Raw genomic sequence first — 23269 nt, 5'->3', positions numbered from 1 at the left:
ACTAGCCTCTCATTCCACAGGGGCTTTCCCTGCCCCGTGCGGCTGAGACAGCGACACTTCCTAAAGCCAGTCCTGGATTCATCCTCCCTTGCACATCACTTGCAGTACCTGGACACCAGGCGCAGGTGCTCAGTGGCCCCGTACGGAACAGACACGCAGCCTTGCCAACACAGCAAGTCAGGAGTGAACCAGCTGCAAATTTATCCAGTAAACAGAGGCTGGATTATCTTGGTTTCACTGCCTTAAGAAGGCAAGCAACAGGCTCATCATTGCCCTGGCACCTTTTATTTCAGTAAACATTTCTTACAACTACAAAATGAAACCAGGAACTTATAATGTAGTCAGTCGAGAGAATTTTCTGTCTTCTGATCTCATGTGAGATTTGATATTATATCGTGTACTCTTAACCAAGGGCTACCTTACTGCCAGTTTATCCAACCTTAACAGCTCCGGGATTGTCTTGCTGGGGCTCTGCTGGTTGTCCTCTGCCTCATGTCAGGATCCAAAGGAGATATAATCCAGACACGAGTGGGGTGGTACAACAAAGCGTGCGCTCCTGCCCACGTGTGAGAGATTCACTGGAGCAGTCTGTGCAGCTAACTCCATTATTGGTGAAGATTGTGACGCTGTTCCTTCTCCCCAGCCTCCCGCTAAGCCAAGAAGTCCAGTTTCGCTTACATTTCGGCCCCACCTAGAAAAATCCTTCACCAGCAAGTGTTTATTTTATTGAAGATACATCTGTTGGATGAAATATGTTGGTTGAGTTGTGGTGCACGGGCTTGGTTTTGTTACCTGTGTTCTCTCCTTCTCTCGTGCAGTTTCCTTGGAGAGCCTGGGGTAGAAGCTCACGTGTAAAACGGCGCAGGCTGCACTGGCATCAGCGTAGAAGCCCAGAGAGGGGACAGTGGAAAAATGCTGTCTTCTCTCAGGGCTCTGTTAAAGGAGCATTTATTTATTAGTGTGTTTCATGTTTCTGCTAATCTTTTTAAACATAAAGGCAAATTCTGCCTCCAGATGTGCAATTTTAAGTACATTAATGTATATTAAGTGTTGAGTTTTCTTTCTTTTATGTGGGAGCCTCTCCAGTTCTCTCTGGAAATCCCAGATTTTTGAATTCGGCTTCAAGTATCGGTTCCCATCAGACTGGAGAAAAATGGTCATTAGGTAGAGGAGAGATTGGAGAGAACATTGCTCACTGAGGGACCACAAGGGTGAGCCGTCGGCAGCAGGTTGTTCTAGGCAAGCCTCAGCACGCTGCCTCTTGTGCAGGGAGAATCCTGGAGGGAAGACGCAGCAGGGACAGGGAGACTGCAGGAAAAGGAGCCCAAAAGAGTGGGCCATCAGGTTTCTACGAGTGCTAGTAGAGAGACAGTGCCATATAGCACCTTTTTCTGTAAAAGCAGCCAGACAGTAACTGGAAAGGGATCACTGTATTTGAGAAAAGGTGGGAGAGGATTTAATTCTGTGCAGATAGTACTTGAAAGGGATAACACCAAATGGATTTTTCTTGCTCTCATATAAAGCAATAGTTTAGTTTTTAAAGCAAAACAGTCTTCAGTTACGGAGGACGTTTACTTCTCTTCCCTCCTGTGGGCTGAGCCATAGAAAAAATTGTCCCAAAGGATCATCGAGTCCAACCACTCCTATGAAACACTAACCCATGCCCCTCAGCGCCTTGTCCACCTGTGACTTAAACACCTCCAGGGAAGGTGACTCAACCACCTCCCTGGGCAGCCTCTGCCAGTGCCCAATGACCTGGATGAAGGCATCGAGTGCACCCTTAGCAAGTTTGCAGACGACACTAAGCTGGGTGGAAGTGTCGATCTGCTGGAGGGTAGGGAGGCTCTGGAAAGGGATCTGAACAGGCTGGACCACTGGGCAGAGTCCAATGGGATGAGGTTTAACAAGGCCAAATGCCGGGTCCTGCACCTGGGGCACAACAACCCTGTGCAGTGCTACAGACTAGGAGAAGTCTGGCTAGAAAGCTGCCTGGAGGAGAGGGACCTGGGGGTGTTGGTTGACAGCCGACTGACCATGAGCCAGCAGTGTGCCCAGGTGGCCAAGAAGGCCAATGGCATCTTGGCTTGTGTCAGAAACGGCGTGACCAGCAGGTCCAGGGAGGTTCTTCTCCCTCTGTACTCGGCACTGGTGAGACCGCTCCTCGAATCCTGTGTTCAGTTCTGGGCCCCTCACCACAAGAAGGATGTTGAGGCTCTGGTGCGAGTCCAGAGAAGAGCAACGAAGCTGGTGAAGGGGCTGGAGAACCGGCCTTATGAGGAGCGGCTGAGAGAGCTGGGGGTGTTTAGCCTGGAGAAGAGGAGGCTGAGGGGAGACCTCATTGCTCTCTCCAACTACCTGAAAGGAGGTTGTGGAGAGGAGGGAGCTGGGCTCTTCTCCCAAGTGACAGGGGACAGGACAAGAGGGAATGGCCTCAAGCTCCACCAGGGGAGGTTTAGGCTGGACATCAGGAAAAAGTTTTTCACAGAAAGGGCCATTGGGCACTGGCAGAGGCTGCCCAGGGAAGGGGTTGAGTCACCTTCCCTGGAGGTGTTTAAGGGATGGGTGGACGAAGTGCTGAGGGACATGGTTTAGTGTTTGATAGGAACAGTTGGACTTGATGATCCAGTGGGTCTCTTCCAACCTGGTTATTCTATGACCAGTAACTGCTAAAAAAAACCTAAAAGGAAGCACTCAAGTTAAGGTAGAAAGCTTCACTGTGTGTACACAGTGTTTAAAGTTACATTTGCATTACCCATGATGTAAATACAATATGATCTGTCCACATTGGGACAGCTAATAAGTAGACTGACTATCCTGCATAAAAGAATTGCTGCTCAGGAGCATTAAAATGCCTTAAAGATATTTGCAAAATACATCCAAAGCAGTTACAGGTCTTTCACAATGAGGAATAAGTTAATTGAAAGACGGACTCGATCTTCACAAATTCACTGCTTCTCTCCAGTGTGGATCAACTCTAGAACATGCAGAGCTCTCCAACTCTAGTCTAGGAAGATAATAGTATATTATGTATGTAAATAACAATTAAAGTTAAAAACACTATTTGCTTAAAAGTAAGCATGTTCTTAAGTACTTTATTGGACAGAGCTAGAGGCCTAGAATCTAGAAACGAATAAATTTAATTGCATTAATAATAATTTTCTGAACAATTTTGTCTCAAAGATTTTTAAGCCCTGGTGACAGCATATTCGCAAGGCACTTCTTTCCAATGTCCTGTAATGTCAATATATAAGGATTTCATATGCTTCATTCTGAAGACAACAGTAATTTTAACCCTTCTGAATGAATTCATTATATATATTAGCATACCTTTTTGATGGCTCTCCCTCAAAATACACAAAGATAATGCAATTAGCGACACTTCTCTTTAATGATGCCCTGAAGGAAAGCAGACTTAGTTGACAGTGCATGCACTACAAATACAGGTTTTTAAGCTAACAGAAATAAAGGCCAAAGGAAGAAATATATAAAACATCATGACTGTAGAAGTGAAAATTGTACATCTTACTCATTGTAACAGCTTACTCCTGTGTTTGCGTAAGCTTGCATGACATCTGGTAAAGCCTCTACTTTCCAAATACACACAGCTTGAATCATTACACAAGTGTGCGAAGGCTACCTCAGAAAGGAAAGTTAAGTTCGTTGCAGTGAAATGCTTCTGGCGGCTGCATGTCATTTGACTGCAAGCAGGTAAGCACAGACCTTAAAACAGACATTTTACCTGGAATGTATTTCAAGAGTAAGCTATGTATTTCAGGAATAATGCTAAAGGTGGTTTGGATTCGTCTTCACATCAAGTTTCATTTTTCACTGGGGTAGCTCTTCAAAGTCAACAGTGGGTGAGAGATTGGATTAGAACCAGTTACCTGTCACTGGAGGAAAGAATGCTCCAACTTATAATAAGCAAAGCAAAACAAATTAATCCTTGAGTCTTCCTAAGGAATTCAGTTATCAACTATTAATGCTTAGTGTTTTTAAGTCACCTGATAAATTTTAGCCTGATTTAACACTAGACCATACTGTTTGCAAAGACATTAGTAAAGCATAAGCTTTGAAAAGTCTCTCTTGTTGATGATTGGCACGTGCCTCAAATGGAGGAGTGATGAATGCAAGATATAAGTTACTCATCGGTCTGAATAAGGAACTTGACGAGACTTTCTGAGGTAGCCGTAAATGAGGGAAAACAATCCCACTGAAGAAAAAGCACAGCACCATGTTCCATAAAATAAAGGGGGTTTCAGAGAACTGGTCTTTCCTTCCTCTGTATGAAGGCAAACTCCTGGAGTTAACACTTGATTTCTGTAGAATTCTGGCTGTCTTGATTCACCCTTCAACCACACACAAAACAGGTTTATGAATTTATCCTTCTTCACAGCAGTGATGTCTAGTCTTAGGCATTTTTGTTACTACAAGTTCTTCATGCACACTTGGCAACGGCTGACCCTGGTTCGAAGCTGTCCTGCTTTCAGAGTTTCTGAGGGAGGAGCACTGACAAACTGCTGTGACTGTTCAACCGTTGTCAGCCAGAAGCTGTATTTGTTTGCAAAGTAGTGGCATGTTCCCCTAGCACCATTGCATTCAATGAATGGAGTAGCACGGAAATCCTCCAGACAAGAACCAGGTGAGACGAGGGACTGACCTCCACCTTCTGCACCAGCCGCAGTATGCTGAAAGAAAGATGTCCATTTAAATGAGATCAAAGAAAGAGATTGGCAGGTAGACAGGGGAGTCTTCCAGTTCCATTGTTAAAAGGAGAAAAACAAGCAACCAAAATTATACCCTCTCTATATCTATCTGTCTTTTGAGTCAGGGCTAGAGGTGAAGAAGCAAAGGAATGTACGTAGGCTGAACGTACAGCCTGGTATAATGGAAAGCCAGCTTTTCAGTAATAAGCTGGGAAAATCTGGAAACAGTAATGCTGAATTCATCCTTTTCTAACAGTCTTACACTAATGAGCATGCAGGAGAGTACAGTGTAAAATGTTTTATTTTTTCCACTGAAGGGATTAAGACAACGCTGTAGCTTAGTGTTTCCATATTTAAATGTTTGAAGAATGAAGAATATCTGTGGCAATACAGAACAACGGCACCAACATTACTCCTGAACTTGGGCAGGACAGGTGAGAAGGGCAGCTTAATGGGAACAAACTCCAAAAGCATACAGCAGGCCAACTGATAAAGAAAAAATGTGCTAGGGCAAGAAGCTACAGGGCTCTCGTGTCCTGTAAGCAACTCCTAGAATACAGTCTTGGTCACCTAATCAAAGAGGAGATCTAGAAATGTTTAAGGCTGCCTTTGCATTAGCAGTAGTATCCTTACCATAAGGAAGGAGTATCCTATCCATAGGCTACGCCAGCCAAGGGGACACTGTGGGATGGTGATGTCCTGGCTGTGCACGGCCACAGCCTGGGAAGGTGCTTCACATACTGAGCAACGACTGATGTACTGTGGGATCTGAGCGCTGTCCACTGGCATCATGGGGATGGGAGCAGTGGTGGAGAGCCAATAGGACTTGTCATTTCGGCTGGCGTAGTAGCACACTTCATTGATGTTGCAGTAAATAAAAGGCATGGTGCTGAAGCGAGGCAAACACGAGCCAGCAAAACCTGGAAAAATTGGAGAAGTGGTCATATCAAGAATCTGCCAAATGCTCCGGTTCATACACACCAGATGTGAGTGGTGGAAGGTGGCACAAATGACGCTGCTTCCAGTACAGGTTCTGGCCAAGCAGACTTCCACCACCTCTACTACAACTGCCTGTGGTACCAATGAAGACTGCTCAATTCAAACAGGATTTTAGCTTACATTGTTCATGCCTAAGAGAATTCGATCAACTCACCAAGATCCTGGTTGTGTGACTTTTCCTGACCCTCCACGTATAATAAGCTGTAGCCATCCCAGAGCTTATTCATTCCTATGGGACAAGGTGGGATTTGCTCTGACTGGCTGTGCTTCACTAAAGTGTATCCAACACCCATGCTGCGACCAGGCATTCCTGGCAAACCATGTGAGCCTGGCTTTCCAGCAACACCTAGAAGACAGAAAAGGAGTCACTATAATGAAACACCAGCAGTGACAGACAGCAATGACATGTGAAATAACATTTCTCACTGAAGATTGAATTTACTTCATTACAGATACAAGACACAAGGTCATGTACATCCCCATGTCTTCCCAAGGTAACTGGGCATTGCAGAGGCTCTCTGCACAACCTGTAGGCAAACAGAATTCTGCTGCTTGCTTCTTTCTGATCTGTGCTCCCAAATCATGAAATTACCTTCAAATCCTTGTGGTCCTGGGGCACCTGATGGTCCTGGATCCCCAGCTACACCAGGTGATCCAGGTAAACCATCATGTCCTTTCGAACCAGATCTTCCCGGCAGACCTTTTGGACCTGGAATTAAATATAATTATTACTATCATTATTTCCTCATACTATTGTCTTCACTCCTGCAATTATATTCCATAGGAGAAATACGTTGTCAGCAGCCATGCTGAGAGGTCACTCTTCAAACAGCTGCGATTACAAACAACTAACTCCATACAGGACTTCCACACAATCTGGCTGCCTGTTTCAGTATCAAGAGGTGCAGCTCAACATTAGACAAGGCTAAAGACACAGCACTGATAGCTGAGATAAGCTACTGCTTTTAGCCTGAAGCCACATCGGAACTGAAGACTCAGGTTTCAGTTTGATGGCTGTGGAAATCTGTGACCTCCTCTGTCTTGCAAGATTTCTGCCACTGTGAAAGGGTACTTCGAATACAGAGGCTTAGAATTTAGTGGGATGTAAGAGGAGGTGCCTCCCTGTGGTCATTTAGAACATTCCAGACTGTCCTGACCCCAGACCAGAAAGGTCTGACATGGACTGGATAAACCAAGAATAAGGGTTCAGGGTGTTACAAGGCAAAACATAACAAAATACTAGAAAGATACAGAAGGTGTTATGCAGCTGCACAGAGTGAGATACCTATCATGCAATCAGTAATGCAGAATGTTAATATTAGTCTAAAGAATTATGGGTCTGGGAAACAGATGGGGGTACATCTGCATCCCTTTTGTAAATATTAAACATTAAAAATAGTATAAGTAGGGGAAATTTCCCAATGAACTCGTCTCTTGCCACTGCTCTGCAACATCCATTACCTGACTGCCTGATGAGTATTAATAAAGGCTGCCTCAGTTTTTACTCCCTGCACATTTATTCAGTTTAGGAAGTGACAACAGGAAGCCAGGAACTAACACAGCTCCATTCACCGTGACAGGATTCAGGATAGCATCTAGGGAGAAGGACTGGTGCTAGGTGATGTTCCCACTCTAGGAGTTGTCACGAATAGAAGAGAATACTAACATCTACAGATCACCTGTACGGCAGTGCTGAGAGAGGAATCATGGGGACCTGCTATACCTAGGAGAGCTAATTGGCACAGGACCCACCAAAGTTGCTTTGCCAAACAATACGAACCACCCGTGGCGCAGGCTGAAGTTCTCAGCACTTCTCCAGTTACAGTATCGCATTGACAATTCAGAACATTCTTAGCAGTGATTCATTTTCATGATCACTCCACCCTCAACTACCAGAGCTGGTATCATATCGGCTACGAGACAGCCTGCTGCACCTACTTCTGGAAACCTAATTAAAAAATGTTATAAAAATCTTAGAATCATAGAATAGCTTGAGTTGGAAGGGACCTTAAAGATCATCCAGTTCCAACCCCCTGCCATGGGCAGGGACACCTCCCACTGGATCAGGCTGCTCAAAGCCTCACCCAACCTGTCCTTAAACACCTCCAGGGATGGGGCAGCCACAGCTTCCCTGGGCAACCTGGGCCAGGGTCTCACCCCTCTCAGCATGAAGGCATTCCTCCTTATGTCTAAATGCATGAACAGAAATTATCAAGTACATTCTAACAATAATAAAGCATGATACCTGTATCCATTTTGCTGGAATTACTTCCTTTATTAGAAAATCCTATAAACCTTCCTAGAGCATTTGAGAAAGCAGTGTTGTTCCAGAAGGCCAGCATTTCAGTGAGCTAAGCGTACTTCTTACCTGGTTTTCCAGGTGGGCCCTGCAATCCAGGATCTCCATCAAAGCCAGGGACACCATCAATTCCTGGCAGACCAGGCAAGCCTGCAGGGGCTGTGACTTCTTCTGGCTGTGGGGTTATACCTGGAGCCCCTTGTTGGCCAGGGAGACCTGCACACAGTGCAAATGACCGTGTAAGTACTGATAATGCTGACACGAAGGAGAAATGTGCTAAATTAAAGACTGCCTTAGTACATCAGCACTGGGTATCTTTGTAAAAAGTAGTACGTCAAGCTCTTCCTAGTTTATTTCAATGTCCAAGAAACCAAGAGTCCCCCAGATAAGCCCATGAAAGGATCTCTGAAATCTCCCCCAGCCCAGCCCACGTGCAATAAAGTAATCCTCCAGCACTCACCTCGACGGCCCATTTCACCTTTCAGCCCAGGGTAACCAGGATCTCCCGGAGGCCCATCTTTACCTGGCATCCCCATAAGGCCAGGCTCCCCTCTTACACCTGCAAAGATAACACAGCTAAAGACCTTGGGGACTAAGCGTAAGGGTCCCGATTCTGATCCACAGCTGGGGCACTGAGAAACAAGGATGGCATCAAAAACAACAGCAGTTCAGCTCTGAGATGGAGGGCATGACAACCCAGACTCTGTCCATTTTGATGTCCAGAATGGCTGCAGAGCCTCATGACAAGAATTTCCACAACTACGTAATTACACTATTGAAAGTATTCTTCCCCTTCTGTGGGTAACCCAGGGAAAGCACGTGGAGAATACATGTCTTTTCCATTGGGACTCATCTCTATGCACAGGATAGAGGGATGGGGATACGACAGCCTACAAAGGTAGCACATAGTTCTTCACCTGGCAAGTTCTCCATCCTTTCCTGGCTTTTCAGCTGTGCAGTTTCTTTGAAGCCTTGCTACTAGAGTTCTTGTTTGCAGGTGCCCTCTGGGTCTCCTTTGGCAGAGACCAAAGGGAGAACAACCTGCTCCCCTGCCTTAGCCCAGGAGAAGATCTCTTAACACCTACAATCCTCTCAGCCTTTTGTGGAGACGTTAAGTCCACCTCACTATGCCTCTGAGCACAGCACACATGATAGGTGGGATGACACAGCATCTCCAGTCTTTCCTTAGACAGCATATGCCACGTGGGTACCTGGAGTTGGCAAGCACACCACCACTGCATGCAGCATTGCATTGCACCACTGCAATCTACTCAGAAAAAAAACCCAAAAAAACAACAACAGAAGAGAGAAAAATCCCTAGGGACACGCTGAAAAGCACCTGGAGCTGGCATCACCTGGGTGCTTTTGGAGTCAGTAGGTAAAACCTGCATGGGCCAAAAGCAAAGACTTAAACTCAGCTATGTTTACATTTGAATGAAGATTCGTTTCAAAGCACAGGATAGTCATTCATGCTCTCAAGGGGACAGCTGCCCAACCACAGCCAGGCCCTTCCAAGGCAAGAGTACCTTTGAATCCAGATGCTCCAGGGAGTCCAATTGGACCAGTGGGTCCCACATCACCCTTAATGCCTCGCAAGCCAAGAACACCTGGCAAGCCTGGATTGCCTGTGTCACCTTGATCAGAAGCTGGGCCAGGGGGCCCTCGTGGTCCTGGAGAACCTGGAAGACCTAAAGACGACAGGAGTAATTAGCACAATCTGCTCCTCAGGCAAAGTAAAAGATGGTGCTACCTCCAGCATATCTTTCTAGAGAACAGTCATTGTTTGGGTGTCTGTATTTCTAGAGGGGTCTTCCTCCCAAAGGAAAACAACCAGACCCCACCTGCTTATATCCACTTAGGTCTTATTAACTTTTAAATCATTTTAACCACAGTAATTAAGCTTCAAATTCTGAGCTCAAGCATAGTCCTTCCCCCACCTAGTAGCTAGCCTGGTGACTCAGACATTACCTAGGAAAACGAGAGCAGTGGTTTCAAATCCTTGGCCAGGGAAAGGCCTAGAGTCTCAGCCTCTCCAAGGCTCTGAGGTACTGAATGGGTACCAATGACAATATGACAAATCTTTCAAACTATACTTGCTGTTGACTCCATGGCAAGTGCTTCATATGTACCTGTCAGTAGCAATGAAGCTTTGCTGCCTCCCAGCTCACACAGGATGCTTCTAAACTTTACACAGAGTCTATGATTACAGCTGTGGAAACAATCATACAAAATGGAGCTGGTGTCCAAATGTAGACGTACTATGCTGGACTTGAGTACTTATACTTACTTATACGGTGGACTTCAGCACTAACTTCAGTGCCCAAGTCTGTCTTCAGTATCACAATAGGGGAAATTAATAAGGACTAGTGAGCTTTAATAACAAGCTAAATCAAATCAGGGTTCAATAGCGGTAACTGAAAATAGACCTTCTCATTCTTGATTCCTGATCTCAAACACAGGTTATTAAAGCAACAGTACTCATCCAAGTAATTTTCCCTCAGAGCTCTTCAAAGGAACCACATAAAGAAAGAGATGTCCCATTAGCTTGTCGACTGCCCTTAAGAAGCCTCTCCATACCTGCGCTCCCATCTGTTCCTGGATGGCCAGCATCCCCAGGTCTCCCAGGTATATCGGAAGGAATAGAAACTCCAGGTGTTCCTGGTAAGCCAGGCAGTCCAGTGGGACCAGGGGGACCTAAAATGAGAAATATAAAGTAAGAGAGTGTACCCAAAGCTCTTCAGTGATCTTCACAGACATGGACAGAAGAGAAGTAGTAGCTGAGTAGCATTTATATTGAGACACAGACATCTCACTACATTAGGTGAAACAGCACTACATTCTGCTGTTCAGCAGAAGCACACTGTATCTTACATAACCAAGTGGTTCTCAAGTATATAACCACATCACAGATTTAATGTTTACCTGTTAAACTACAAACCACTGCTGTGGCTTTAGGAGTTCTCTTTGGCAATTCTGCTCACCATGCAAACAATTAACCTGAGCTGCAATACATCCTGCTGGGCTTCCAGAACATCAGTAATTACCCATGTCTCCTGATGAGCCTTTTGGTCCAGGGAATCCTAGAGCTCCTCTGCCCAAGCCTGGAGAACCTTCTTCACCCTTTGGACCTGGGAGACCTGCAGGGCCTTTCAGTCCAGCTTCACTCAGGCCTAATTAAACACAGTTAACAAAGATAAGAAAGCATATTTTAATTGTCTAGTAGCAGTTAAATTATTACATACACAGAGTTGTAATAAAAACTCAGCCATTTACTACCCTCCCTACTCTTTTCAGTACAGCAACAGGAAGAGATTTGGTGCCTCACGTGTAACTGGTTGTGCAGGATGAATTTAAACAATCTGCAAGATGCTGAGAGAGAAGCATACGACTGCTGTGGTCTTTCCACAAGCTCTTGCACAAGGATGTGAACATAACACTCCTGTGACAGGATTTGCCTGCAGAAACTTCCCAACAGTAGAATCCAGAACCTAATAAAAAATCAGCTTCTGATTTTACTGATGCCCTTCTTGAGCTCCATATAATGAAAAGCTATGGAAAGCAGCAAGGAAACATGCCATCGTTAAGCACAACTCAAAGCAAGCATTTAAAGCTGCCTGCTAAAATCAAACATCCATTAGAAATGAAAACATTTTTATGATTTCATTCCATAGACTTTCCAGCAGCGACGTAGTCCTCCAGGAATTCAAGGACAACCCTCACCAGAAAAGCCTCTTCACACACTGCATCCTATTCTTACTGGTGTTAAAGAAGAGCTTATTCATGCACATTTGGTATCCAAAGGTTTTTCTTCAGATTATAATTAAATCCAGAACAGGGTGAAATAGGCCAATTTTGTGGGGAACTCTACTCTCATGATGGACCAGAGTGTGCATTTCTCCAGCTATGACACTTCTACTACATGTTTGCTTTACCTGGTGTTCCAGGAGCCCCTTTTGTGCCTGGCAAGCCGTTCAGACCGTTTAAACCCGGAAATCCATGAAACCCTGAAGAGACAGTGGAAAGACATAAGTGAGAAAATAAGTAAATAAACTAATTAGGTGGAAACGTGTAAGAAGTTTCATGGAGGCTATGACATGCATGAGAAATCTGACATACAGGGGAACACCCTGTGTCACGTCTTCCTCCACACAGAATCCTTTCATGGAAACTCTTCCCACTGCTTTCACTGGTTTTGCTCTCGGTGAACACCCATCAGTGATCCAAATCAAGTGGGTACCTCTCTCATTCTGACCAATCCTCTGCTCATTTCTAGCAGCTGGTGCCCACACTAACATTCCCAAGAGATGAGCTGACTTCCCATGGACAGCTCGCCCACGCAGAGTGCTGCCAGCCTGTCGTGATATACTTGGCCAAAAAACTGGTTTGCTGACCCAAATTCTGCCCTCATGTGCAAGGCTCCAAATATACCTTTAGGTCCTGCTGTTCCACGAGCTCCAGGGAATCCAACAGATCCTGGCTGCCCTGGAGGTCCTGGTGGCCCAGGGATTCCTCTCAGCCCAGCATTTCCAGGGATTCCTAAAAACAAGCAGAAAAATGTTCCTGTACTACACATCCAGGATGGAACAGCTCACAGTTCCATCTTGCAGCTTCTGTTCCCACATTTAACTTTTTTAATCACGGCAGTGACATTCTTCATCATCGACCAAGTGACACACTGCAGCAGTTCAGATACTGAATAATTAATTAAATTGTTTTTCAAATAGAATATTCCAATAATTACTTCCACTGTTCTCCCATCTTTAACCTTGACAACAATTTGAGAGTCCCCCTGCTAGTTATACAAATACCCAAAGGCACTTGTAGCCATCCTTCTAGGTAGGTTTGGGTCTAGAGAGGGAACAGACGGAAGCGTTGCAATGGAAGATTTTAGAGCAGCCCACAAGCAGCTGCTATTGCTTATATCTAACGGGGGTCTTCCCTGTTAAAGGAATTCCTTTAGGTTTCCGCTATGCAGGATTCACCCCATGGTTGACCTGCAGACTCAGCAATAAAGGAGAAGGTGACAACTTTCACTAGTGTCAAAGAAAATTCCCATCTTCTTGTCAACTATCTTTTTTAAGCCTCAGCTGAGACAGGACAACCAGGGTTACTGAAGCAACAAGGTGAGGTTATGCCGCAGCCATACCATGAACTGCAGAATATAGACACCTAGTTCAGTACCTGCTGGTCCTTCTTGGCCAAGATCTCCTGGGCTGCCCTTGAGTCCATTCACCCCAGCACTCCCTGGGTAGCCTGGATCACCTTTGGGTCCTTCTCTCCCTCTCTCTCCTGAAAGAATAAAAAAAGAGGGCATGATATAGCACAAGTCAAGCTGAAGGAAGACATGAAGAGAATGAGAAACATTTTATGTTGAGGGTGCAGCACTTGTGTCTGCTTAGCGATGGTCTGGGCCCAGGACTGGATTCCCTGGATGCCAAATACTGGTGCAAGATCACAAGTTCCTCCTCAAGAAGTGAACTGGGATTTAGCATTAAAATTGGGCTTGGACATGTTTGTTATCATCTGGTCTTCCCCATCTGTGCCCCACCCAGATCCCAGACTCCTCAAATCTCGCTTCCAGGAGAGGACTGAAGTATTTGAATTTATTGATTACAAAAATACTCACATTGGCCAATGCTATCCTGTTCAATCTCTAGAATTTTGCATTCTTGAAGTGAGCAATCAAGGGTTACTTTACCTGGGAACCCTGGGTTGCCTCGCTCTCCTTTTGCTCCAGCAATGCCAGGAATGCCAACAGACTCTCCCTGGTCACCTGGAAAAGACAGACAAGGTGGACAGGCCATTCACTAACTGACGGCAGGGAGCAGTTTCCAGAGCTGTTCAATAGCCTTGCTTATGAAAATAAACCTTGCCTGTAGTTCAAATCCATGGAAGAAAGGAAGATAATAGTAAATTATATACCCGAGTTTGACAATGTTAACAGCAATGGACGCAAATTCACTCATGCAAATGCATAATAAGAGAGACACCTATGGATAATTCCAAAACATCCTGCCTTTCATACTTTTGACATAAGGAGATGAGAGAGAAGGGTGCTGTGGCCAAACTTTCAAAGGACTGTGAAGTATTTGGGCATTTGGCTTGGGATTGGTCTCATCTGAATGAAGCAGCTTAACAAAGGGACATGTAGTTTAGAGCCAGTCACTGGAGAGCAACAGACACTTCTAGAACACCACTCGTTCATTTTAGTCATGAATATTAGCACTGTGTGTACTGAAAGATCATGCACATTACGAAAGATTTCTTACCCTTTGGACCAGGGAGGCCAATAGGTCCTGGGAATCCAACTGTTCCTGTGATACCATCTGAACCCTTAAAAAAAAAAAGCACAACTCAAAACCCAACAAAAATTAGCCTTTGCTCTTTATTCTTTCTGTTCAAAGTTTGGGTCATGTGGGAGAACAGACTGCAAAGATGTAGGAAGAAATACTATCTGAAGTGTCATTTGACAGTATGAGCCAAATAAAAACAGTCCAGAAGTTTTGTAAGGAAAAATCCTGCCACCTTCTGCTGCTTTGCTATAGAAGCACCAATTAGAACACAGGATTCTCCTAAGGGCACTTAGAGAAGATACTTAAGATATTTACCCTCTCTCCTGGCATTCCTGGAAATCCTATGATACCAGGTGTACCCTTCTGTCCTGGCAGCCCAGGTTGTCCAGATGGACCAGGAAAGCCTGGATCACCATGAAGACCTTTTTCTTTGCTTGCTGATCCAACTGGACCAGAGAGACCAGGCTGTCCACGGCTTCCTGGGATTCCTTTATCACCTGGTTTATACAACAGAGGGTAATTTCATTTTATAATAGAGACATTCAGCTCATTTGGGCCACTTGACCTGTTACCCAAAGCTCCCCTTAAAGAGGAGGAAGGGATGGCATTGGCTCTGCAGAACACAGCACCAGAAGAAAATTGTTTTCTCAAAATTCAGAAATGCCATATGCAAATCTTGCTAGAATGTGAATGGCAGAACAGAAAATGGTAATAGTGCAGGTGCTGTCAAAAGGACAGACCATACCCCACTGGGAATAAGCACAGTTACTGAACAACTGATACGGGCAACTAACTACAATGTTGTGAAATACCTCTAGGTCCAGGGAATCCTCCAAGCCCAGCTAATCCAGGATCTCCCTTGTCTCCTTTGAATTGCAGTGCTTGTTCTAGAAGCCCAAAATCCGGAAGACCAGGTGGGCCCACATCACCTCTGTCACCTGAAGAAATAAGTAGTCAGGAAATCATCTTGCAAAACAACATAATGCAAAAAGAGTGTGAAACTAGAAGCTGGCAGACAATAACAGAACTTCCAAGTCTTCTGATCCAAATTCATTAGTAAAGACTGGACATCTTTAGCAACCAGGCAAAAGCATTTTACAAGGAAGAAAAGAGCATGGGATTTAGAAGAAAGCATTAAATATGCAGACCTTGTAAGAGGGCCTTCTAAGTCCCTCTGCTGCACAGCCAGCAAAAGCCTTTTGGCTGTTTCTCACCTTTTTGACCTTGGAGTCCCACAACTCCAGGGCTCCCTTTTCCTCCAGCTGTGCCAGGAGTTCCTTTAAATCCATTCACCCCAGGGACACCAGGCAGGCCAGGCATACCAGGGAAACCAAGCAGGCCAGAAGATCCTTTCTCGCCTGTATAGAAAAGTTAAGAAATAGAAAGGGAAAATCAGTCTTTTCTGGTACACAGCATAGCCACCTAGCTGGCAGGTAGAGGCAGCATGGATCGGGGGAGTAAAATGAACGAAATCTGGTTAGTAACACTTCATGGCACAAGCACAGCATGGCCACTTCTCTCATGGGTCTCCACTCATGACGCTTTCAACCAGCATTTTTCAGTTCACCTTTGAGAGCCTGGTCCTGCTTCTGCTGGAGAGGAAACCAAATCAATTTCCAAGAGAACAACATGCAGTTAGAATTCTCCAAGTAACCAACTATATTGGTTATTGTGTTGTATTGGTGCTTAATGACCACACAGACTGTAAAGTTCTACTTCCCATTTGGTTTGGGCTTCATTCTCTCCCTTCTCTAGATTTCATTCACTGTTCCCCATTTCTTAAATTTTCTGGCCCATCTTGATTTCCATGATCCTCTGTCCATAAGGGCCCAAGTCCCTTAGGATGGATCTCCTCATGACCACGATATGATAATTAAATTCATAATCTGTAATTTATAACTCAAAAAAAACCCAAATGGATTTCAGCACTAGGTAGGAATTCATTCTGTTCTTACAAGCTGGGCCTTCCAGCAGTATTAACACAGTTATTTTTTTTGTGGGCGCAGTAATCTCAGACTATACCCTTAGCAGAACACATACCTTTTGGACCAGAGAAACCTGGATGTCCGTCTTCACCAAAAGGCCCAGGTGGCCCTAAGAACCCTCTTTCCCCAGGAGATCCTGGAGCACCATCAAGACCTGGGAAGCCTTTCATACCAGCAGGGCCTTGTGGACCTACATCCCCAGGCAAGCCTTTGACTCCAGGAAGTCCTGAATAAGAAAGAATTCGATAGATTATGTCACACAAACACAAGGACAGCTTGCGGACAGCTTCCCAAACTCTTTAAACACAGCATTGTATTTAATATGACAGATGGACCTTATGGCACATGCAGCCTACTAGAAGGCATAAAGCTTAGAACTGCAAAAGCATTAGTCAGCTAGTAATAAAATACCTACGAAGAGGGTTACTGCCTACATCACTACACAACTGGCAAGAGTGAAACCCCTTATGATGGATCCATTTTTGTCTCCTTTATCAGACACCAAACTGTAGCACACCAGTCTTACCTTTATCATCAAGGCAGCCAAACCAGAATGGGAAGTGTCATTAATGCCAGCTTCTGCTACCTACCCCATCCTCTGGGTGAACCAGAGATCAATTGGAGAGGCTTGTTTTAACAAGTTTCTTTTCCACTTTGGTAGGTGAAGTCTCACTTCTGAAGAGCAAATTGATCACTAAAGGAATAAGCTTCCAATTGTGCTGTCACAAAACCAACACCATATGCACTGTTTTGCCTCTGAATGTTTCAGAAAGTTTCTAGCTGAAGCTTTGTAATGGTTTACAAATTTAAATAAAGGCTCAAACCATTGAAAACAGAATGCTCAGATCCACAGGGAGGAAGAGAAAGAAAAATGAGATGGTATTTGCAGCACTAGCACACAATATATGAGCTTTGTTATACTTAGAGCTTAAACATTTTAAGCTACCCACCAGTATTTTTTAAGTAGAAGATCAAATGGCTGCTTTATTTAAGATCACAGAAAAAACACACACACTTAAAATCTCTACATATTAAGGATTTCCTTATTGGCCTGAGGCTTTGTTGCTGTCTGAGCATTCTCACTACAATGGTTCTTTGCCTTTTGTTTTAACTAGCAATAATAAGGGGTGTCACCTATAGTCAATGCAATTCTTGTAGCATTAAAAGCTAGGCTGTTAGTCCATAAGCTTTTATGCTACACTGCATCTTCTCACCTTGACAGCCTATGTGAAGAACCCATAACCAAACAGTGTGACATCAGAAATGGAGAGTTGATGATAAATGGAATAGAAACATGGTGAAGGAAAAACCAGACAAAATATGTGAACAGAAGGAATAAGGGTACAAAAGAAATTAATGATTCAGAGAGACAACAGCAGCAAAAAATTTAATCTTTCGGAGCTTGTCACCATAGCAATGGGAGGTTTCTAAAAACAGCTGAAGAAAAGTCATATATGGTATACACTCCAAAAAAAGTAAAACAATGGTGACACAAAAGTAATGTTAACGTTAAAATAAATAAAACATTAAAACTCTATGATTTTTATCTCAAGTGACGTTACTGCTTTCATTCATTTGCTGTCACTGAACTTCAGCAGTCACGTGCTCGAGTTTTGTCACAGACATTATCTATGATTCCAGATCCCTCTCTGCATGGTTCTCAAGCCTTGCATATGCTATCACGAAACATTTCGGTCTGTGCAGCTTGAGAGATGTTGGTCTAACGCAAGTGGTTTTTCTTCCCCTTAAAAGGGAAGGAAAATAAATTTCTCTTCTGCCCCAGCAAAGAGAAAGAAAGAGAAGAAAGAAGTGCTCATTCTGAGTAAGCCAACAATTTTTCAATCTATCAAATTCACATTTCAAGCAACCTCATATATTAGAAATTAGTTGTCATGAAAATGGGAAATGAAGATTAGTCAATGATACAGCCAGCACGTAAGAGCAGAGATGTTAAAAATATCAAGACATTAAAGATTTCTCCTATGTTCCTGTCGTGCCTTGGAGCACCACTTTGAGGCAGGAGTCATCCAGTAATCAGAAGCAAAAGGCTCAAATTCTGCACTCTATTATCCCCTAACCAGAGGTAGGAGATCTCTCCTAGCAAATGCCAAATCTCTCCCAAACTTCCTCAACATCACGTAGCTACTTGCTTTCATTTGAAGACAATGCATACCTGGTGCTCCTGGAAGGCCAGCTAACCCCAAGGGTCCTGGTTTTCCCTTAATGCCAAAAGGACCTCCAGGACCAGGAGGTCCCCGCAATCCAGGGACACCCGAATATCCTCGATTACCCTGTTCGCCTTTAATACCCAGGAGGCCTGGTCTTCCATCTAACCCTGGGAAGAGAGAGAAGGGATGTTACAGAACAAATAAAACAAAATACAAACTTTTAATTAAAAAGTGAGTTTTAATAAAAGTCTTGGGGTTGGATTAGATTCTAAGAGAAAAACAGCAAACTGTCACCTGCTAACATAGTATCTTGAAGAGATTTGAAAGAGGAAAGATTTTTGAAATAAAAGGAGTTTTATATTCCCAGGTACAAGCAGGATCAGCGCTTACCTTTTGGTCCAGGAAATCCAGGATCACCTGTAAGTCCTTTATCACCTGGGAGTCCAGGTCGGCCACGTGCTCCCGGGGCTCCACTCTCTGCACCAAACACATCTCCAGGAGCTCCTTTTGTTCCAGCTAAGCCTGAAGCACCCATTTTCCCAGGCAAACCATCTGTTCCATCCAGTCCCGGAAGTCCTTGTGACCCTTGCTCTCCTCGAGGCCCAGGGAAGCCTTAAAAAGAAAACCAATAAACATCAGTCAGCAGAAGCACAGCATATCTGCTTCCAAAAGCATCCCTAGCAAAATCAACATTTAAAAAAATTTCTGTGCAAGAAGAACTTGTTTGGAAGGTTGTAGAATGTTTCAGTATTGCATTAGTAACAATAACTGCTGACAAAAAGTGATGAAACTGTTTAAAATAGTTAGTATTCTTTCATATTATCATTTTTCTAAAAAAAAAAAAAAGTTAAAACAATACTTCAGGAGTACCTGGGAGCTGCAGCTCGTTGCAGCTTTACAAGCTTGGTTTCACTAGGTGTCAGATTAGGCAAAAAGGACAAAAAGAGGAAGATGGCCCTTTCAGACTACAGACAGCATCTCACTACCACTATCAAACACAAAAGCTGTGAAGATGTTCTGCTCATCGCATCTTTCTTACTCTGCCCTCAGTGTCAGACAACTTCTGGCACTCTGAGGCAGAACACACTGGCAGCCTTGGTAAGTAAGGACCGGAAAATACTCTCCCTGCACCAAGCAGACACTAAACTGCACCTCTGTGTGGATGTGTCATGACATCAGCGACCCCATAAAGATGACATTTTCCCTCAATGTAGTGGAAGGATAAGAGATTTCTTCAGCCATCAGAGAAACCCGATGCATACACGGCAGCTCAACTTTAGGAATCTTCCCTCTCACCTCTGCTTCTTGCTCCTTATTTACAGAAACTCCCACAGCTAAAATGAGACGAAGCACTGTGTACAGCATGCCTTTATCAGAGTACCATATTGCTTAAAGCAAGTTTTACAGTAAACTTGTAGTTAACCTTAACTGTAACAAAGAAAATGACGAAGAATCATGATGGAGAAACAAATTGTGTTGGTTGCCCTCCTTTCTCTCAGCAGCAATATTATATTATAGGCAGGTAACAATTAATTTTAACACTTCTTTTGGGTTCTTCAAAGCTGCAAGTGTTTCCTTGTAGAGATTACACTTGGAAGTAGCACGATGGAGCTCTCAATGGAGCATTTTGAGTGTACCAAACAGAAAAGTGGCCCAAAAGGTTGGGCAACTCTTTTAATAAAATATTGTACATATTAACCACACAACAGAAAGGACTCCAGCAATTTCCTTCTTACCAGGTTCCCCTTGCAAGCCTATTATTCCTGGAGACCCTGGCTGTCCTTTTGACCCACGTAATCCAGGTTGGCCTGGAATGCCAGGAAAGCCTTTGCTGCCTTTGGGACCTAAGGGTAAAAATATATTAATAAATTAATGAATTAATAGTGAAAGACAAAAACAGCATGAGAAAATAGGATCGGATCTTTTCTGCAAAGCTAATTCTAAAAACACTCACTGGATACACAATTTAAGCTAGATAAAGTCTCAAAGCTATGGCTATTTCATCAGCTACATAAACACAGAAAGAGTAGGGTTGCATCCCAAGGCCACTTGAAAGGGAAAAAATTGTGCAGTCATTCTGATCCCCCATGGGGTTTAAGCCTAGTCTCTTTGAAAAAAAACCCAACATTACTCTGCCAGTTAACTCAGCAATAACTATCACTTAGAGGATCATTAGCAGGTATTATCTTCTGTGAGGAATAAGTGCTTCTTGGTAGTCACCCCCTGCATTACAATCAGCTTGTCTCCCTACCTGGCAATCCTGGAAAGCCTGGAGTCCCTGGGGGCCCATATGCTCCTGGAACTATGCAGGGCAAAGTGATACCTAGAACAAAGAAACACTGAGGTTGCACACAGTCCCTTTCAGAGATGTGGTCAGAGAAGGGACATTCACTATCCAGGTGTATTTTACAGGACATATCATAAGCAGCTGTGAGTGAACTTAGGCACATCAAACACTGCTCACATCTCAAATCTATGACATTAAAGGAAAGGCATTCGATATCTGGCGATTGTCTAACCTCATCCCTGGCACTGACTTACTGCATGACCAGTAAAAGGTAGCAACTGCTGCTGTGGACTACTTGCAGTGTGATACCCATAGCATCTAGTCAGCAGCAGGCATTGCAAAGGCAGTCAGTGATTCCAAGAGCAAAAGGTCCAGGCTTAGAGATGTCCAAGTCCATGGGAGCTGACAAGTGTCCCTAACTTCTAAAAACGGAGGGTGTCCCGAAGCTGTATATAAACAGAATGCTACAGTGTGAAATTCTAAAATGAATGTGCATATGCAACATAAAATACGTACCTAGGGAATATTGACAGGTGTTTAAAAAACCTGTCACTCAAGAGTTTAGGGCCAAAGAGATGCATGCATGGGGGTGGAACATCAAGGATTTTTTTATTTCAGTCTTCCTCTCCAACAGCTTCTTCTACAATCTCTCAGACTAAGAAATAACCACATGGCTGAAAAGTTTATTGGCAGCAAACAAGACTCAGCAACCAGAAGCTCCTTGACTGACTTCCACCTCTCAGATAAGGCTCTGTTTGTATTAGCAAACTCTTTTTAGTGGAACGAAATTTTTGTGACATTGTAAGAGTTGCCGGAACATCAGATTTACCTGAAAGGTCTCAAACAGTTCTAACAGTCCTTGTAGGTCACTGACAATTTGAAGTCACATTTGCACAGTCACAGAAACAATTATCACAAAAACTAATCCAAGACTTCAGAGCTCCAGAAATGCTTCCCGTTATCGTAAGAGGTTTCTGTGCTACAACTGTAGAGTCAGCTCCTGCGCTGTAACAGTTGGCTTGGCTTTTAACTAACAGATAGATTTTCTAAATATGAAAACCCAGAGGACCTGAAAAGCTATTTAGTCAGAGAGATTACATACAAAAGATGGGATTTTTCATTACTCTGAACGCTTTTACGTGCACACAGCAACAGCTGCTTAACTGCACTGTTGCTCAGTATTTGCTAATTGAACTGTGGCATAAACTACACGGCTGATAAAGGATAAGATTATCAGGTATCACAAATACATCGTTTCTCATTTCCTTACGACTCTCTCTTGCAGGATCCTTCTATACAAGCACCATTCCCAGACTGACAAGCCAAATTTACTCATCAGCCATTCAAGAGCACTCCAGATGATGACTTTCAGCCCTGAAGAGGTAATCGAGTCTCAATCAGGCAACATGGGAAGTATTTATTTCAGCACAGCAACACAACCTAAACATTTTTTTTCCAGAAAATATTAACTCTTCAGATGACTAACAAATTGTATGAACAGAAGACCCCTAGTCAAACTGTTTCCTGGATAAATCCAATCAAATCAGTGCACTTCTGTATGGATAATAAGTATGGCTCTTTGCTTCTGTCACTGACAGTGGGAATAGGAGTCTCAAAATGACAGGCCAGGACAAAAACTGATGAAGTAACCCAACACTTTTCTGGTGCAAAGGCTGTAAAGATCCCTGCAAATCTTTTGGTTGAAGCTGTGCAAAGAACTGGTGCAATGACATTCTTCTCAACAGATTCCTACTCAGTTCACAAATGTTACGATGTTACTTCTGACTACGATGTCTAAATCCAATGATGTTCCTAAACCAACTCTGTACAATAGCATATTCTGCATTTTACATTATTAGCCAGCAGCACAGTACTTGAATAAAGCATATTTCATGTGAAGATATCTGAAAAGCAAATAGGACTGTTTCCTTACGTGTTTTTTCAAAATGATGTGAGCAAGGCTTAGTGTAAAAATTACATGAGGGAAACCTAGTGTTCCCCAGCCACTTAATATCCAATATTATCACAGTTTATACAATTATCACAGTATCAAAGAACTCAATTATGAAGCCATCATGTCAGGCATAAAAGCAAATTATAGGCAATTCCAACAGTTTTTAGTAATCTCATAATACCAAGTAAATTCAGTCTAGCTTTTTGTAAAACACTGAGTTACACTTTTCCAAGGCAAGACTTTCAACCTGTTGTATTGTATGTGGCACGAACTCAAGCAAAATTCTTCAGTGGTGTCTTTGACATGGTAACTTCAGTGGGTTAAAGCCCCTTTATAGATGTCTTTACTCATTTTCATGATAAGGCCTCTCAGTCTGTGCAGCAGAAGGAATTATTTCTTCCACCCACACACATTTCTTTAATATTAGATTAATTAAAGGCCTTTTAATGGATGCAAACCATGCCCTAGCACAGAGGGGATGATGCATTCACAAGTTTTGTTACACATCTTTACGAAGGTGCAAACTGAACTGGCTAATGACTTATTCACATCTTCTCACATATTTTCACTATAGATACTTT

The 23269-nt window shown here is 43.6% G+C and overlaps 1 protein-coding gene across 1 annotated transcript in view; it reads right to left on the bottom strand.

Annotated features, from left to right (window-relative positions):
- Window positions 1-3057: 3057 nt before the first annotated feature.
- COL4A6 (collagen type IV alpha 6 chain) overlaps window positions 3058-23269 on the bottom strand; it is a 117206-nt gene continuing 96994 nt past the window's right edge. The window contains exons 23-44 of the mRNA XM_069867685.1: window positions 20699-20770; window positions 20184-20291; window positions 18838-19059; window positions 18453-18614; window positions 16335-16505; window positions 15509-15652; window positions 15107-15232; window positions 14610-14791; window positions 14271-14334; window positions 13700-13774; window positions 13183-13290; window positions 12430-12537; window positions 11934-12005; window positions 11046-11171; window positions 10579-10695; window positions 9528-9689; window positions 8462-8560; window positions 8071-8217; window positions 6295-6411; window positions 5857-6048; window positions 5337-5623; window positions 3058-4685 (exon numbers count right to left, since the gene is read on the bottom strand). Coding sequence (XP_069723786.1) covers window positions 4425-4685; window positions 5337-5623; window positions 5857-6048; window positions 6295-6411; window positions 8071-8217; window positions 8462-8560; window positions 9528-9689; window positions 10579-10695; window positions 11046-11171; window positions 11934-12005; window positions 12430-12537; window positions 13183-13290; window positions 13700-13774; window positions 14271-14334; window positions 14610-14791; window positions 15107-15232; window positions 15509-15652; window positions 16335-16505; window positions 18453-18614; window positions 18838-19059; window positions 20184-20291; window positions 20699-20770 — 3122 coding nt within the window. The 3' untranslated portion in view covers window positions 3058-4424. The remainder of the gene's footprint in view (window positions 4686-5336; window positions 5624-5856; window positions 6049-6294; window positions 6412-8070; window positions 8218-8461; window positions 8561-9527; window positions 9690-10578; window positions 10696-11045; window positions 11172-11933; window positions 12006-12429; window positions 12538-13182; window positions 13291-13699; window positions 13775-14270; window positions 14335-14609; window positions 14792-15106; window positions 15233-15508; window positions 15653-16334; window positions 16506-18452; window positions 18615-18837; window positions 19060-20183; window positions 20292-20698; window positions 20771-23269) is intronic.

This window comes from Phaenicophaeus curvirostris, chromosome 13 (genome assembly GCF_032191515.1).
Source record: "Phaenicophaeus curvirostris isolate KB17595 chromosome 13, BPBGC_Pcur_1.0, whole genome shotgun sequence".
NCBI classification, from domain to species: Eukaryota; Metazoa; Chordata; class Aves; order Cuculiformes; family Cuculidae; genus Phaenicophaeus; species Phaenicophaeus curvirostris.
The sequence above is the reverse complement of the archived record's forward strand: the minus strand, read 5'-3'. Positions and strand labels throughout refer to the sequence as shown.